Source organism: Salvia hispanica, chromosome 5, assembly GCF_029641045.1.
Source record: "Salvia hispanica isolate PSC_SH4W2 chromosome 5, Shi_PSC_v1, whole genome shotgun sequence".
Taxonomy (NCBI): Eukaryota; Viridiplantae; Streptophyta; class Magnoliopsida; order Lamiales; family Lamiaceae; genus Salvia; species Salvia hispanica.
The window spans coordinates 43384345-43403024 of NC_142696.1; the positions used below are offsets into that span (position 1 = coordinate 43384345).

At 36.1% G+C, this 18680-nt stretch overlaps 2 protein-coding genes and 1 pseudogene across 2 annotated transcripts; all 3 read right to left on the bottom strand.

Moving 5' to 3' along the window:
• Nucleotides 1-1816: 1816 nt before the first annotated feature.
• Nucleotides 1817-6810, bottom strand: WRKY32 (WRKY DNA-binding protein 32). The gene is made up of 5 exons (XM_048085826.2): nt 6423-6810; nt 6215-6267; nt 4878-5509; nt 4616-4774; nt 1817-2462 (listed from the first exon to the last, which is right to left on the bottom strand). The coding sequence occupies exons 1-5, from the start codon at nt 6793-6795 to the stop codon at nt 2120-2122; spliced, it is 1560 nt and encodes a 519-aa protein (XP_047941783.2). The 5' UTR covers nt 6796-6810; the 3' UTR covers nt 1817-2119.
• A 980-nt stretch (nt 6811-7790) lies between these two features.
• On the bottom strand, nt 7791-10032 carry LOC125190178 (eukaryotic translation initiation factor 5A-2-like). Its single transcript, XM_048087394.2, has 5 exons — nt 9851-10032; nt 8744-8866; nt 8554-8610; nt 8357-8431; nt 7791-8089 (listed from the first exon to the last, which is right to left on the bottom strand). Exons 1-5 carry the CDS (start codon nt 9971-9973, stop codon nt 7985-7987), a joined length of 483 nt encoding a protein of 160 aa, XP_047943351.1. The 5' UTR covers nt 9974-10032; the 3' UTR covers nt 7791-7984.
• A 1719-nt stretch (nt 10033-11751) lies between these two features.
• Nucleotides 11752-14901, bottom strand: LOC125190183 (putative LRR receptor-like serine/threonine-protein kinase At2g24230 pseudogene; annotated as a pseudogene).
• Nucleotides 14902-18680: the final 3779 nt, after the last annotated feature.

The following is an 18680-nucleotide window of genomic DNA, read 5'->3' on the forward strand; positions in this document are numbered from 1 at the left end:
CCATGAGAGGCGATTCCAATTTCTAAAATTTGAAATGCTGATCTAGTTCGATTTTAATCCGCGGTTATGCATCGCTAATTGAGGCAATCTATCTTCATTTATACTCTCTCTCTCTCTCAATAAAAGTGCATTGTTTCTTTTCAGCACGACTAATGAATGTCTTTCTTGGGCGCCATTCTCACAATCCTATGCATTATACCACTAAAATACAAATATAGACTACACTATTATATGAACATGCATTACATAATGTTTTTATTGAGCACCATTTTCACCATTCTAAATAAGATGTCATATCTTCCTCGTATCTGTCAAAAAAAAATACTCATATACTACTAACAATTTTTTCTAAATACTCATATAACAATTTTTTCTAAAAAAAATAAATCATCATTAATATATCTAATTATCATTTTGCTCTCACTATTACTCCAATTACCGTTTTTCTCTACATTAATATTCAATTACTTTTGTTTTCCTCACGAAAAGTTGTCGCATATTCATTTCTGAAAAAAAAATCATCATCAATTATCTACTTTGTTTCTTCATTAACTTTAATCACCATTTTCTCTCTATATCAATGTACAATTACTTTTTTTTCCGACTGAATACCCTAAATTATGTATTTACTCCATCTACCAAGTATATGTCATTTTCTTCAAGATGGAGGGCATTTTCTAAGAACCACCAATAGCAACACGCATTATTTAGTTTTTGTTGCACTTTGTTCCTTCATATGGAAGATATAAATGGCAAGAAACTTGGAGTACCATAGAGACTATTCGTATTTAAATGAAAGGCATTTTTACGTTTTGTGGACAATACCATAAAGTTCAGGCCACTATACAATAAAATTAGGTGATGCTTATCATTTTTTAGGTAGTGCAAGTATTGAAGTGCACTTTTAGCTTAAATTATGCTCTCTCTGTCCCAATAAATATGCAATATTTGATTTCCGGCACGAGATTTTATGCAGTGTTGTTTTGTGAATTAATGAAGAGAGAGTAAAGTAAGAGCGAAGAAAAAGTAGAGAAATTGTTGTTTCTATTTTAGGAAATGTTTCATTTTTATTGAGACAACCCAACGTTTCATTTCTAATGGGACAGAGGGAATATACTCCTGCCAAAAATCATTTTAGTTTATGAAACTTGCCTTCACTTCGGCATATTTATAATACTATATCCTCAAATATTTTGATTAATAATGGGAAAATGGAAATGTAATGGCGTACTGTCATTCACGTAAGGTTAAAAAAATGTAATAGGTGTGACATGAATGTTCTCTATTCTTTAAAAAGAAATATGCATGTTCTAGTTTTAAGTGAATTCACAAATAACAATGAATACGCTCAAATTATTAAAACCACAGTTAAAGAGTGTTAGAGCACTCCCAATGGCGTCGGCGAAAACTCGGCGACTTTTCGCCGAAAATCGCCGAGTTTTCGCCGACCAATGAAAGGAATTCGGCGAAAAATCGGCGATTTTTCTCCCGATTTAACGCCATCCGGCGATTCATCGCCGAAAAATCGCCGAATCATCGCCGCCCACTGTGGGCGCGATTCGGCGATAATTCGACGTTTTTTTATTTTTAACGGCTAAATTTGTAAAAATGAAATGTTGAGTTAGGGAGAAATAAGGGAGAAATAAGGGAGAAACCATTGGAGCAGTTGGCTAAAAGTTGGCTAAAAACTGGGGATAAATTATGGTGCTGATGTGGCGCTGATGTGGCAGAAATAAGGGAGAAATAAGGGAGTTTTAAGGGAACCCATTGGGAATGCTCTTACATGCCAAAGTAGTACTACTATAAACTAACAGACTGCTCAAACTAACTGCAGGATTTGATTCATTAAGATCTCAATAATATTACATAAGTTACCCCATTAATATAATAATGTTACAGGCTACAACTACAATCAACCTATTATTATTACTCAGTTCCGCTTATAGAAATTACCACACTAGCTGAAACTATCACAACACCACAACAAATATAACATACAAAGATAGAAAACGAGGAAAAGTAAAAAAAAAAAAAAAAAAAAGAAATCAGCCGTGTTATTAGAAAATAAAATTGATCAGGAAACACGCACCACTATTTGGTTTGAGTGGCAGTGTTGGTCTCAACAAGGCTTTATTTCAAAGCCAACGCTCAAAAGTGTTCTTGCTGATTCTGATGCTTTATCCCCGCCAACGAGAGCCTCACCTGTCAATTCGCCTTCTTTGCCCACTGACCATTGGGTTTGTTCAGTCTTGTGCGGTTTGCTTTTACTTTGCATATCGTTTAACGAGATGGGAGAAGTAGCGACAGCAGTACCACCTTTTGGCCCGTGATGCTTCCGTGGTACTGGTGTATCATGATCATGAATTCCCTTGTATGTTATCACTACAGCACTGGAGTTATCAACGGCCCTTTCAATGTGCTTTCGAACAGGACATCCAGCTGAAGTGCATCTATAGTAGTTCCTGAAAATTCATACACAATGTGTTTAAATCAAATGAATCCAGAAAGTAATAGAATCTTGTTTAACAGTTTGATCTTTCTGTACAGCTTTAATCAAGGATTCCTAAAGCATAAGGTGGGGGCGCAGATGGCCAAAAGACAACATTTTCAGAAGTATTTTGGGCACACTAGCAATGGTTTAATTCTTTCATGTCCAACCTATGTTAGAATTCAGATTATACAAGCATGATGTGCATTAATTTATGGAAGAACAGTGATGGGCGTTATGCTCTTTAACTGAATAGGCGCCGGTCCTATTTGAGCTTATAACGCAGAGATATTGATGCAGACATTTCAGTTCATGACATGGATGTATCAGAGGTGCAAGACCTCACCTATGCAAATAATGCAACTAAGCCTTAAATGGACTTAGAATGTGGCTTTGACAAACATTTTATCTCTAGAATCCAAGACCTATGTATAATGAATCTGGAGTGCTTGTTCAGTTGTTTGCACCAAAGATTTGCTACCTAGTAAAGAGGAGAAATCCCCATCTCAACGGATCCAAATAAATGGAATTTCAACTTTCACAAATGGATAATTACATAAACTTAGTGCCAACTTCATGGAATGTGCTTCTTGGTCAAACATTTTCACTAAGAGCAGAGACAACAGAAACTTATAACATCAGTGAATCATAACACTACTATCATTGGCCATCACATGTACCCTTGGAATCAGAAAATGTTATTGTATGCTAGCATGACAACTGGCACCATATTTCTTCACAGCTTTAAGCTGGAAGTACTAAAATGATACAAGTCATGGTGCAAAATCAATGAGCTATTAGGATTTAACTCTCCAGCACTTAAAACTCTCAGAGATTTCAGAACTCCACACTGATCCATCCTCAATAAAATTTATGATATGATAATCATCCTTAAAATCTTAAGTTTAAAATCCTAAGTTACTTAGGTTATTGCATAAATAAGAAAAAAGAGAAACGTAGGGAAAAGGATATAACATGTGATTCTAGAGATAGAGAGAAGAACCCAACCCCTTCCTTCGGTTTTGTCTGGGCATTGCGATCTTTTCAATCCCACAGTTCAAACACTCACAAGTCTAGGATGTAGCTATCTATACAGTTAAGCAGAAAAGCTTTCTTCAGTTTGGCAAGTATCTTACCACTCAGATTCATTTTCTTCATTCTCTTTTTCAGGGCGATTAGTTTCTGTCTCTGATAGAGTTAAGGCGGCTGAGAAGGATAAATGGCTGGAGAACTAACCCAGGAACAAACAGAGAGCATGACACAATGATATCCAGTAAAAGAATAGGGAATATATGAAGAGGGACCTTCAAAAAGGGGCACATACATCCGAAGAGGACCACAGCAATTGCTGAACTCAAACTATAGTTCTCCACAAATAAAACTGAGAAACATAAACTTATAGTATAAGACTCTACCAAAGACTCTAATTCAAATAAAACTCCTAATTAACCAAAGACTCCTAACTTGACTCTAACATGGATAAACCTATCTCTAACACTCTTGACAGCAATTAACAACTAAAGAGAAGCATTGAAGACAAATGAAACTATCCTCAAGCTAATGGTAAACCGCAACAACACCTCTTTGCCTTCGGTTGAAGATGATCCGCCACTTCCAATATCAATACTCCCACTGTCAATATAGCCTTTCCAGTAATTGCCATTCTAAGAGCCCTCACAAGTAACGCCCTTCGTCTCATAGTAGTATATTGCAAAATTCTTATAATCAATGGTGAATGAAAAGAAGACTATTTATATGGTATATGCAAGGGAAAACATTATCCTTTTTTCTCTTGTTTTGGCAACTTTTTCATGGACATGAGTGCAGTGCACTGATGCATCCAGACGTTTGTTCCCAAATTGGCCACCTTAATTAGGAAATATGTAGAACAATAATATTGTATGAGTCTGGGAATCACATACAAATAGAATGCTGGGAAATGCCAAATACTGAGAAGATAATTTAGCACTATGGACATAACAAGTGGTGAAGTTCAGCTATAAAAATGTGTTACCGCCTCATTTGCAGAAGATAGGTTTCTGGTGGCTTGAAAATAACAAGCCAGGAATGATCATAACTAAGTCAATGCAAGAGTCAGCATAAAGTTAACTAGGAATTGGATGGTACCTCGGATGAGGATTCCCCTTCACCATTTTCTGTCCATATTTGCGCCATCTGTAGCCATCTCCTGATATTCCCACGTCACCAGCTGCATGAACAACATATTTAGGCTTCTTTCCGGGTTTATGAAGGGATTCAACTTCACCTGTGGAATTTCTTTTTTGCCTGGTGATTTATAAAGAACTAGAAAATGTCAAATCATCTGATAATATCTCTTAGAAAGGAAGATCATAACATTAAAAAATGACTGGCCATCAAAGAAACATGCCTTTTCTTTGATTCAGGCCCATCATGCATCTCTTTTGTATCAGGTCCAGTGGTCTCCTCAGAATCACTTGACTCCTGTTTAGTTTCAGGTGTCTCCTCAAGGGTAACTACATGTTCTTTGGATGGAGTAGATGGTACCAAATCATTTACATATCTCACTAGATTACTTGTATTAATACCCTGATTGACTGGTGGAGTTGATAATGTGGGCTTATTTTCTCTAGTGCTATTTAATTTCTGGGGAGGATCGTGATTGTGATGACTTCTATAGACAGTTTCTATGAGACGACTAGAGATATCACAACACTCAATCTTCTTGGCACAGCAGTCTGAGAATGTGCATCTGTAATAGCTACGAGAACCTTCTGGACTCTTCACTTGCTTTTGACCATACTTGCGCCAGTTGTACCCATCAGAAGGAGTTCTTGGCATAGGCACAACAGATAAACGTTTAGTATTCTGCTTATCCGGTTCTGGAACACACACATTGCTCTCACTCTCTACTGGTTGCAATTTTTGTTCCTGTGGGTTTGAACTTGCAATAGAGGAACTTAATTTTGTAGCAGATGCACTGCTTTTACTTTTACCACCTGTATCCTTCGGCACTCCCTTGTTAACTGCTTTTACTTGATCCTGGTAAAAATTAATAAAAGGTTAGACTAAAAGGAATATTATAAGATACTACTAGCTAAAAGCTTAGTGATAGTGTTATTCTGAATCCAATCAACCAAAGTTTCAATATAGTTGGTTGCTGCATCAGGGCAAGTGCCTAAAGAAATACAAGCAGCATAATAAATGACTCATTATATTGTTGCAGTATTAGAGATTTGACTAAATAGAATACAACAGTTGCAGAAGAACGCTATTTAGATAGAACTGACTGCATTCAATTACCTTACATAACTTTTAATGCAATTGGGCGTCCAACTTCCTTTTAAAGTGAAGACATTTAACTTAACTAAGCACTATAACTGCCATGTACAAACTAACCTAAGAAAATATTGTCATGAATATTTTGCAAAGTGAAAGAAACGGAAGAATCTATAGCTAACTACTTCCAGCAAGCATCAACAAGATGTTTGCATACTTAATCACAAAACGAATAACCTTTGCTTCTTGTGAACCTTTCCGGTATTATGCAACTTCAACTCAATGTCGGAACATGCTTTAAATAACAAGCATAAGCAGCAACAGAAGAAATTTAGCTTCGCGCCCAGAGCAACAACCATTAAAAAAATCCTCCTCTCTCTGTCCTACTTATAGACAATGAACGATAAAAGCGAAGTCCAAAAAGTTCACATAGAAACAAAGACATAGTGACACAAATTAAATTCAAACCTTCAGTTTTCCTCCCAGCGGTACCGGTTGCAAGGAGTACTCCACTGGAACCTCTGCAAATTTCAACATTTTCTTCAATATCCATTCACATTTCACTCTCTCTCGCAATTATACATGTGCAATAAACCTTCAGCTATGCCAAACTAAAAGCAGAATGCCGCTTACAAGCAAAACCCAAAAATAATATAACAACGGAAAAACACACTACCTGATAGGTTATCGGATGAATCATCAAATTCGACTCGGGAATCGGCGGCAGGAAGCTCAGCAGAGGCTAGGGTTTGTAATTGAGAAGCTTTCGATTCTCCTCTAGAAGTGTCCCCAAGTGTATAATCAGTGCTGCTATCACTGCTCACTCGCGTCTGTTCATCAATTTTCTCCGCTTTTTCGTCTCGATTCTCCGCTTCTCCCTCCTCCGAATCCTCGCGCACCTTCTCCCGAGAAGCATCAGGGCTCCGATTATTCGCTCCTTCCATGGCGGATTCTCTCACGGAGTCAGTGTGTGAGGTGCGTGCTTTTGCGACTCTCACTGATAATAAAAAAGCTTTTCTTTTTGAAGAACCGTTTGTAGTAGTAATCATACCTTTATTAGTTGGCGATATTCCCGTTTCGGAATATTTTTGCCCAATGACCAAAAGCACCTCCGGTTACAGGTTCATCTCCGGAGAATGCCGTGGCTGTGTGGGGGTAGAATCGGGAATTAAGGTAGTGCGAGGGGAGTGGAGGGAAGGATTTTGGACTGTCAATAGTGAACTTGAAAGTTCAAATGTATCGCATCAGAATTTGTAGTGAACCGGACATTTACTCCGGTTTTGGTTTTTCTGTTGACTTGAGTTGACCCCGGTTCGGTCTGTGGATTTTGGACGGACGCGATAGCTAGAGCCTAGAGTCGTGGTTTGCTCTTTAATTGAACCATAAAATTTAATATGCGAGAATTGAAGAGTACAACCAAAAAAACAATAATGTGTATTCGGTTATTATACACTCAATTGACCATATCAATAATGAATCCGATTAAAGGAAAATAGAATGAGTGGCTGATGGTAGCCTCAAAAGGCACCAATTATTAATCTTTAGATAATTTTCAAATAAAGTACTAGAAAATGAGCATGTATATTTGACTTAGGTGAGTTGATCGCCCTCCCCTCCATTTTAGTTGGGTTGGTGTAACATAGCAGGTGGATTTTGTTCGCCTTACCCATTTCAAGCTCCCATAAACAATTCATATGATTAGGCTAAAAGATTTGATACGAATTTAATTAAGGCATAAGACAACTTGAGCAATTTGCTCTAGTGAACTTCATAATGTAGGTGCCCAATCCATTCTAAAGCAATCCGCGTGTGAGACATGTCATTATGAAATTATAGTTGAATTATGAAATTATGTTCTGATATTTTTCCATCTATCTCAAAGCAAACAAGCCTTAGTGAAAACTGAAAAGGGTATTCAAGATTCCAAAGGTTTTGAGCAATCTACAAATATTTCCCTAAAAACACCTAACAATCAATCACATCACTAAATTGCATCGCAGCAGTGCCAACTTCAGCATATCCAGGCATAGAGAAATACACAAAATAAAACGAAATACCATAGGCATAGCCGCATAGGTATCTATATAAGCTTAAATATGTGCTTCAAGTTCAACATAATCACCGTTTCAGTTTCACCCATCAACAAAGACAAATAAAAGTTTATGAAATACACATTCCACACCCATAATAGGAAATATTGGAGTTTGTCTCAATATATGGCAATAACAAGCAACAGATCTAGTTCTTGGGGCCGATATCTTTCAGGCCGCAGATCTGCTCTTCGCCCATTGCAGACATGACTGACACCACAAGGTCCTTTCCTTCCTCGAACCCACTTTTAATCTGCACGAGGTTGCCGCCAAAATAATTAGAGAAAGAAAGAAAAATGAACCAAAGCTCCATGCTTTAAGGTTTAAGCATTTGCCTAAGGCCATAAGTTGAGATCTAAATGAGTGAATTTGCTAATTAGCAGAGCAAAAGGGTGCTTCCATTGGGACACAATTTTGAGCTTGTTGATTATGCAATGCTTCAAATACTCAATCATTCGTACTGTCAATCTAACCTATCACCCAAAATAAACACCCCATTAAGTAAATACAATTTGCTCACCTGGCCAAGCAGAGTCTCATCAGTTGGAAGCCTAAGATCATCTTTAGTGTTGCCATTTTCAGTCAAAAGAGAAACCTGTGAATCACAAAATCTCAATTACGGACTTGAGCTAGCTGTAGAATGTCTCTGTTTTCTAAACAAATAGTACTATCAAAGATATGATATGTAAGGCAATATGGATAGCATAGGTAGCTTACAAAACCATCTTCAGAGATGTCAATCAGTTGATAATCAGTACGGTTGACATGAGGCACCTGAGAAGAGACAGCAGACCAGTAATCAAGATTAACAAAATTTATTTTGTATGAAACCAAAAGGCGAGGTATGGTCAATGGTAAGAGTAACAGTGACGGATTGAGAAACAATAAAAGAACAAAACCACTTTACATCACAGTTGTGAGATGATGGCACAATATCTTCAAGCTTTTTGCCATTAAATATGTCAATTGCCACAAAGTGACACTTGGCGTGTCCGTGCTTGCCGGTCTTTGAGGTAGAGACTTCAACGACCTATTCAAGTAAAATGACAGTCAGAGTCTCATTTGGAGATTTCCAGAATAACAGATGGTCGTTTAATTAAGAAACTCACACCATACTAAAACACTACTCCGTATAATAATAACTAAGAATAGCAGGCATCAGCTGCAGAAGCATTTGTATATAAGACTAGAAAATGCTCATTTAATATCTGCAGTGTCAAACACAGGTTGCTTGTACTCCTTATTAAAACCCGACAATACATGTAAGTGCTACTAAAAATGATTTCATGTACAAACATTTTAAAATTTGCTTTTTAACGCAATCCATGAACTCATTCGTGACTACACATATGAATATGCTAGATAGCTTTAGCAAAGCATATCGTGTTTTTATAAGAATTTGAGGGCAGGGGCAAGAATTATAGTAGTAGCATACAAAATGTTTGGTTCATATCACTGAAATTGTTTGATCCCCAAAGAACCTAAACAAAATGAAATGCTACAAATTTCTACCTCCCAAAACATACAAACAAGCACCTCACAGCCCTAGAAAATCTATCAAGCAAGTGGAAGTATTCCTTTAAATACTAAATCCATCTGAGGAATTTCGACAATGAAGTTTTTGAAGAAGCAATTACAATAAATCACAAACTTTGAAGAGCAAACTCCAAAAAGATAAGTGAACAGTATTTTCTAGCCCTAAATCAAGAAATTAAGCAAATTCAACAGCATCGATTCCCAAATAACGACAAAAAGACATAGTACTGAATCGGTAAAAAAAACAATTCATGGAAACACAATTGACAGAATATCAGTAGTACTAAATTAAAAAAAAAATCAACGAAAACAGACGTCTAAGGCATCATGCAATAGGCAAAAAACGCAATAGCACACGAGATCTGATCAAATCAGTAAAAACCAGTTCGAATTGAGCAACATAAACATATACAAAAAAAACCTAATCTGTAAATCAAATCTGATACAAAAACAAAACAAAACAAAAATGAAATCCGACCTTGCAAGGCCTCCCTTTGATGACTAGGTGGCCATTTTTGCGGATGGTTCCAGCTTGCTGAGGGTAAGTCTTGGAGGCACCGGCATCTGCCTTGGACTCAAACTGATGCTCCTCGTCCGACATTTTTTTCTCTCTCTCAACCTTGTTTCACTGTTTCCAGAAAAGACTTTTTTGAGATAATATCACACTGATTTTTTATTCGTTTTCTTAAATATGTGATGTGGTAGAATCTTAATTATTCTTTTTTGGCTGGATGTACTCCTCAAGCATAAAATCGGATTGGATTATTTCCATTAAATCAATTCTATTACTAATAATTTATCATGCGATTACTAATTCGCCTTCGTTACATATTTTTATATAATTAATTTGATAATAACAATATCAATTTTTTTCATTTATACATTATTACGTGACGTTCGGTTGTCATGACTAATAATCATGAGATTATCCATCTAAAATTAAGTTGTTGGATTATTTTAGTTGAAGAGGGAGGCTATGACTAATTATCATGAGACTATCCATCTGAGATTAAGTTGAGGTGGTTAATCTTATGAACCAAATATGATACATATTTAATTATGAGATTTAGTCTTGTCAACCGAACACCCCTTAGTAGTTTACAAATTAACTATAAACGTCACTTTTTTTATTATGATTTAAAATAAAAAATTATTTATATAAATGATCATGGATATGGAGTAAAACAAAAATCAATATTTTCCATTGTTTAACCAATCTCCATAAGATCAAAAGCTATAACTTAATTACTTAAACATCAGTAAATTCACTTTTTAATTATAAAGTACAAACTATTACGATATACTAGTAGTATTTTATTCGATTTCTGAAAATATTACTTTATTTAATTCAATCTTTCAGTATAAAGAGATTTAATTCGATATTTTAGTATAAAGAGATTTAATTTGACGTGTAAAAGTATTTAAATTAATAAAGTCAAATTTATTTAAAGTTTTGAGATATTTAAGAAATAGAAATTGACCAAACTTCAATTCAACATATCTAAAATCAAATCGAAACGGCTTACTTCGAATTTTATTGAGTCGAGTATTTTTTTTTAAAAAAAGTAGTACTCCATATTAATTGATCATATTGTTGATTTACAATACGTAGTGTCCAATGGGCTTAGCCACCCGTTTATCGATTGGGTGAAGCCCATATTAGTACTAGTTAATAAGCCCAATAGAAAGCTGTTGGTAGTTAATAAGCCCATACTATAATCTTCTTCTTTTTCCATATGATTGTTGAATATATTCGTAACTTTAATATAAAACTATAAATTTAAGACTCCTTTTTCATAATGATGCATAATTACCTTTGGTAGTGGGGGAAGTTGTAAGATTGTATTTGAAGCTTAAACTTTATCAATCGCCTCAGCCATTTTTGCCACTTTTAAACAACTTTGATACTTTATCAAAGCTGGCCTTAGCAGCAATCATATGTTATTATATTTAGTAATGTCATTTCATCATTACATGGATAGGAACCTAACTCCCCACATTTGATCAATTCACAATCACCATAATTAATTCACATGAGGATATTGCATGGTGGCGCTAGTCTACTAAAATTGTGTGAACACATGAACCTTAGGTTTGGCCCTAAACTCGAATGGTTTTTCTAATATTTTTATCACTTTCATTTTCCTAGGTAAATTTCCAAGAAATTTTGTCACTAATATTTGTTAGTTAGCTAGTTGTCTCACTCACACAAAGATACAAATATCCTTTAGTGGTCCTATCCTATCTCCCTCCATTGTATAGTGTTGTACTCCTACAAATATAACCATTCATTATAATTGTAAAAAAAATATTCATAGTGAAAATCACATTTTGGCAGCACTCCCAAAACAAATAGTAGTTGTATTGTAAGAAATTGAATGAACAAAGCATTTGTATATAAAATGGACATTGTAACCAAGAGAAACATAGACAATTAAGTCACAAACAAAACTAAGTAGATCATTGAAGGAAAATACAAGAACAAGAACAAGGCTAAAGGCTTAAATGTACCGACTATTTTTCTCTTCATTCTTGTGTAACTGGTTCAAGATCCTTGAGCAGTCCCACCACTTGATGCATGCTCGGCCGCTTCGAAGGAGCATCGGCCGTGCATAGGTATCCGATCTTTAAGGCCTCGACTATCTGCTTGTCTGGCCCAGTCCCACGGATGTTTGGATCGATGGCTCGCAACCCCTGGCTCCTCCTCACCAGCCCTCGCACCCAAGTCACTAGGTTTGCTTCCTTCTCGTCCGAATACTCGTCTCCAACTGGCTTTTTCCCGGTGATGAGCTCGAAGAGTATCACTCCGAATCCATACACATCAGATTTTGGGGTGGGGGCTTTCGGAGAGCCACTTTCTGGCTGAAGAAACTCGGGAGGCACGTATCCTGGTGATCCGCGAGCAACCTCGTCGTCAAGGCCATCCCCGAATATCTTAGCTAGTCCGAAGTCGGAGAGCCTTGGCTCCAACTCAAAGTCCAGATAAACACTGCTGGCCTTCACATCTCTGTGGATGATGGGAGGCGAGCAGCCGTGGTGAAGGAATGCAAGCGCACGAGCAGTGCCAAGCGCGATCTTGTGCCTGAATCCCCAACTCGTGAGCAAGCCTCCTGAGCCAGCGTTCCGTATCCCATGATTCTCGTCTTCCCAAGTATCAGTGCTCCAGTCCTCCGTGACCTGCACGCCTAGGGGCAGATCGTATAGCAAGTTATGTAGGTTTCCGTTTTCCATGTAATCGTAGATGGCTATCCTCTGCTCCCCGGCCAAGCAATATCCGGTTAGAGGAACAAGGTTTGGATGCTTGATACGGCCAAGATACTCGAGCTCTCTGGCAGCTTCCTCGTCTGTCATTGTGGATCCATGGACCAAGACCTTGACAGCAACATGAATGCCTCCTAGCAACACGCCACGGTACACAGGGCCGAACCTCCCCTCAGCTAACAATGTATCTCGATCAAAATGAGACGTTGCAGACAGGAGGTCCGCGAATGTGAAGTTGAGCAATGGCTTCTGAAAGATCACCACAGGCACCGTTGTGGCTTGCTTCACATCAGCCACCCAAGTAGTCGAATCCGTGTGGAACGAGAAGGGGCCCGAGATAGTGAGCTCTTCCTTACTTGAACTCTGCTTCGCTGCCCACATTGAGGTCTTGCTTCGACACCCAAATGCCAAAAAGAGCAGCCCCACGAGCACTAAAACCATCGAGAGGGTTAGAGCCACCTCGAGCTTTAGCCCTCTATGCTTTGGAGAGTCCCTCTTGAAGAAGGCTGGATTGGCAGCTATAGGGCAGCTGTCTACTGATCCAATAAACGCACTTTGGAGAATCTCGGAGGAGAACTGTGACCCACAAAAGCTAAGGTTGTTGTAAGAGAGGTTGAACCTCTCCAACTCATGGAGTTCTTGCATGAGCATCAATGGGATCCCTCCTACTAGCTTGTTGTAAGAAAGATCAAGAACACGAAGATTCATTGCAATAGTTCGAGGTATTGGGCTGCTAAGATTGTTCTTGGATAGATCAAGAATCCTCAAACTACTCAAATGAGAGATATCACTAGGAATCTCACCAATCAAATTAGTTGCTGATAAATTCAGATATTCTAAACCAGAAAGCATATCAACTTGCAAGAACTCTTGCTCTCTAAACCTATTGTGTGCAAGATTAAGGTGTCTAAGATTCACAGCACGGCTTAAACCAGTCGAAAACCACCCACTAAACGCGTTCTCAGATACATCCAAATGCAGCAAATTCGACCAATTGAAGGTGGAGCTGAAATTTACCTGAGCAATGTGGCCATGAAACTGGTTCCTGCTCAGATCAATCACCTCCAATGGCCCTACAAAAACACCAACGACAGGGCCCTTAAACAGATTGCCTGAAATGTTAAGAACCTTAATCGATTTCATCCCTGCAAAATCCAAATCCCGGCCTAAAACGCTGTTCCCAGCAAGATTCAAGAACCTCAGCTGAGGCAATGCAGCACCAAAGCCAGTAGGAAGAGAGCCATTCAGCTTGTTTGCTGAAAGATCGATGGAGAACAAAGATTTGCATTGCAGAATCCCCAAAGGGATTCTTGATTCGAGCATGTTTCGGCTTAGGTTGAGGGATTGCAAGGTGGGGAGTGAGCTGACTGCTTCAGGGATGCTCCCAGATAATTTGTTGAAAGAAAGGTCTAAGCTTTGGAGCTGGCCAAAGTTGCCTATGTTACTAGGTAACACCCCAGAAATTTGGTTATGTGAGAGGTTGAGATTCTTGAGAGAGCCCAAATCCCAGAAATCATCAGGTAAGGCTGTGATATAGTTGTTGCTGAGATCCAAAGATTCAAGCTTTGTGAGTTTACCAATGGTGGAATCTGGGATTGCACCAGATAAACCAAAACCTGAAACCTCCAATTTCACAACATTCCCACCATGACTATCACAAATTACTCCCCTCCAAGAACAGAATGGGCCAGAAAAGTTTGTATTTTGGCTCATCTTGTGAAAGAATTCTAGGACAAAAGATTCATCTGGGTTAGGTTCTTGGCAGACAAAAGGCCTGAATAGCAATGCAAGAAGCATAAGGGAGCCATAATACCCCAAACCCATATCTAATTTGGTCTAAACAGAGAAAAACTGTAACAAGATTGAATTTTTTTTTGTTTTTACCAACTACCTACCCCTCCAAAACCCTTCAAGACTACAACTATTGCACCATTAATGCCTCATCAACCAACACAGATGATTTAGTATACAGGCCGCCGCCGCCGTAGCCCTCTGAAACGTGAGGCTTCAAGAAAACACCAAAGTGGTCTCAGAAGTGAAGACTGCAAGATTGAGAGGTGCTTCTACAGCTCTACACCATCATCCAGAATATTGGAAGAGATTTTCTAAAAATTTCTTGAATGTGGAGAGAGGGAGAGAGAAGACTATTAAGTGGACTTGTGCATGTACTAATGATGCCAAGAAAAGTAAACAACTAAACTCGAGAAAAAAGTTTTGGTCTTTACCACACACACACATACCGGTTCTCCTTGCTGCAATCGGAGACCTTTTAAATGAGAAAAAGCTTGTGGGTCTACAGTATTACCTTCTTTATTTACATCATTTAATCTTTCTCCATCTCTCGCCCAAAAAAAAACCTCTCTCTCTATTTTTACCCTGTGTGTTTTGTGAGTCTTGTTTGTGACTTGTATGCGAGAGTAACACAATTGCAATTGCAGCGGCATAAAATAATTTCATACTGTACTACTATGATTTTGGTTGGTTGGGTGTAATTGATGCAATGTATAACTCGAAAAAAGTGGCATATGTATAAGATTAGTTTTAATTATTCTCAAATAGAATTGGATCATTATAATTTGAAGTAACCTCGTGACATTCATCATATAAATAAAAATTTTAAGGATTTTTATTAGTAATTAACCAAATCTCTAATAGTGGAGTATTGGAATTTGGATCAATATATAGTTTCGAGTAACCAAATTATATTCATCATGTAAATAATTTTTTTAAGGATTTTTTTTTACCACTAGTAATCGATCATGTAAATTATAGAGTTGGGAATTTCAATGATTTCGTTTAGGTGTGGCTTTCATGATTTGCTCTCCCCCAAGCTTTAACAAACACAATAATAAACAAAATACAAGTTAAATCATTCTGGTTTTAATGATTATGGGTGGTGGATGATCATCGCCATTGATGTCTGATTTTCTTTCTTGATTTTGCATAATTAAACTATGCATAAATATAGTATTATACAATTATATAGTGTAATATTCACAAATTTCAATATATACAAGTTAGTCATAATTTATGGTCTCAATTTTTCAGTGTTTTATAAAAAATACTTTCATACTAAAAATTATTTTACTATATCCCATATATATCAAGTTAGCAGTAATATAAATTTGGGCTAGAAAATGGATTGTATGATTTTGAAAAGATGGAGTATTAACTTTTCTTCACCGCCCACATATTGTTTGGGCAATGGAATCCTACTTTTTTGAATTCGTTTCTTATGCTTCCAATTTTCAACCCACAAGTTGGTAAAAAGAAAGGTTATTAGATTATTTTCCACTATATATATGATTTTTCACCAAATTCCATGCCCACTATATTAATTTATTGCTGTATATAATCAGCACGTGAAAATGTACAATATTACCAAAAAGGAATAAAATGTCGCGTATTATTTATTCTAATCCTACAATTAGTGTTGTTATAACTATATAAAAAACTAAAACTTAATTTTTATTGGAATAAAGTAATCGTGCTAAAGTCTACATATTAATAGAAGTTAGAAGTTTTATTTGTCTGCTTTCATCTATGAGTCATATTCTAGAAAATAATGTATTGGTTGTGTAAAATCGTAGGACTCCAATTGCTCTAGTTATCTAGATTACGTTAAAATAGAAGTCAGCTTATTTTTGTTTATTGGAGTAAAACATAAAACACCGTGAATGATTGAGATATATTTAGGAAGTTTGGTTGTATTGGAGTACTATTTTTATCAATAAAAATAATTTTAATCTGCTCACATTCGCTCATGGTATATTTTCTTTCCGTTTGAAGTTCAAATCAATATGACCTAATTAAGCAATGTAATAAAGTGGTACTAGTAGGACGTTTTTAATCTACGAAATTGAACATATTGAAATTACTGTATTATGCAAAGAGAAAAAAAAAAATTATTGATAGAAATTCTTAAGATAAAAAAGTTACAAAAAAATTTACGTACATTAATGTGTAGCAGCAGGCAGGTAAACAAAATGGACCACTCTTGTCTACGTCTCTAATGGTCCATATTTCTGATATTTTGTCACTTTTGTCATTTTATAATCAAGTGTTTGGAGTTAATGCCATGATATTAATCTATTCACATGAATAGTAATTGATACATATTTTATAGCTGCTGAGGAGTGTGAACGTGATTGAATTGTTAACTCAAATCTTAATTACTAATTATAATTAATTTAAGAATATAAAAGTTTTAGATCTAATGGTCTATAAATTGCAATGTGTAATTTTATTTTTTATTTTTAATATTGAAAAAATAAAAATAACTATCCAAATTTAGGATTGAGAAACATTCTGTCAATATAGTATATTAAATATGTTAACACAAATAGTTTATAATTTTAATGTTCAATGGCCTTTTAAATTACTAGTACTAGTATTTAGGTAAATTTGGTCCTCGGTCATACATATGATGCAATTATTTCAGCCACATTTTTCTTTAATTCTGAAACTACCACGCCCGTGCATTAAAATAAAAATAATGTACAACCTTAAATACCCAAATAAATAAATAATTAAAAGCTACTAGTATAATTTTTGTTGAATAAACAGCATAATTGGCGCATGGATATGATGCAGCGGCATTCCAATAATGACAGGTTGAAAACAAAGCAAGTATGAGAGATTAATGATTTGCATTTATGGTGGAGGATGGCTTCATCCACACTACTATCCTATTCAAATCTACATTTAACAATAAAACTATGTACTACCATCCAGCCAAAACTATGACAACAAAGCTGGATCATTGAATGAGAATTCATTCAATTTTATATTACGTGACAAGTAAAATTACTAACTATATACAGTTGAATCATTTCAATTTTACGTGGCATTGGACGATATTTTAGATTAAAAAATCTAATTTAATACCAGTAATAATAACTTGTATTTATAACATTTTTTAACATGACTATGCAAATAGGTAGTAGAATATGTATAGAAGCCCATAAGGCCATAAGGCCATAATGCATAGCTAAACCACAGCCCATATTAACTAACCAAGTTATTAATTGAATTCCAAATGTAGAGCCCATTTCTAATTGAGTACTACAATTATAACTGATTTGTATTTGTAGAATTTGTCATCACAAATGCATAAGTTACAATCTGATCAATTCATTCTGGAACACAAAATCTACAACTATACTTATGGATTCTAACTCGTTTAGATGTGATATTCATTTAGAAAGAAAAAATGTGTTCAATGTATGTCGATTCGCATCTCCCGACCTCACACACTTAAATATAGATTCAATTAGAAACGTGGAAAGACATGACTATCAAAACATTTTATAAAGAATTTTATTGTCAATTAATCAAAAGATAAAAGATCTTTGTCATACGTATGAAAAACTAATGATTTAGACACGTATTCAACAAAATATTTAGAAGTACATTTGTTATTGTTAAAAATCCTTTTATTATTATTTAAATAAAACCATTATACCATTATACTATACTTTAAAACAATACTACTACTATAATTTATTAGTAAATGGAGCCATTGACATAAATCATTTTTTTATTTGAATAAGCTATAGCTTTTTACATTTAAAATAACAACATGGCCAATGAAATATTACTAGTACTTGTGAAATTGTTATTACATTTAGTTATGTTGTAGATAAAATCATACATAAGTGAATTTAGATTTTATCATGCTATTCCTCTTCGCTTGATAAGTTGATATATAGAGGTTAGAATATTAATTACTCATAAAATATCAGAGCATCAATAGTGGAGCGCCCTATAGCCTGTCCGATGCATCAGGCGCACCTTAGGGCACCACTGCAGGCCTCCACCCGAAGCCTGAACCATCCTCCGCGCCCTAATGCCATCGGGCGTGCCTATAGGGCGCCACTGTAGCCCCGCCGCACCCGACCGACACGCCCGATGCAACGCATTTTTTATTTTTTTTTTGTTTTTTTTGTTTTATATTTTCTTCTCTATATATACCTCATTTCTCATTTAATTTTTTATACCATTACTCAATTCATGTCCGACATGGTTGAAGAAATTTGGGCACATAA

Excerpts from the sequence above, each read along its gene's own strand:
- WRKY32 (XM_048085826.2), bottom strand. The coding sequence starts at position 6,795 with ATGATTACTACTACAAACGGTTCTTCAAAAAGAAAAGCTTTTTTATTA. Across the intron at positions 4,775-4,877 it reads GGGCCTGAATCAAAGAAAAG|GCAAAAAAGAAATTCCACAG; the intron begins GCATGTTTCTTT and ends ATAAATCACCAG. Across the intron at positions 2,463-4,615 it reads AAGGGGAATCCTCATCCGAG|GAACTACTATAGATGCACTT; the intron begins GTACCATCCAAT and ends ATGAATTTTCAG.
- LOC125190178 (XM_048087394.2), bottom strand. The coding sequence starts at position 9,973 with ATGTCGGACGAGGAGCATCAGTTTGAGTCCAAGGCAGATGCCGGTGCC. Across the intron at positions 8,432-8,553 it reads ACATCTCTGAAGATGGTTTT|GTTTCTCTTTTGACTGAAAA; the intron begins GTAAGCTACCTA and ends TGTGATTCACAG. Across the intron at positions 8,090-8,356 it reads ATGAGACTCTGCTTGGCCAG|ATTAAAAGTGGGTTCGAGGA; the intron begins GTGAGCAAATTG and ends AACCTCGTGCAG.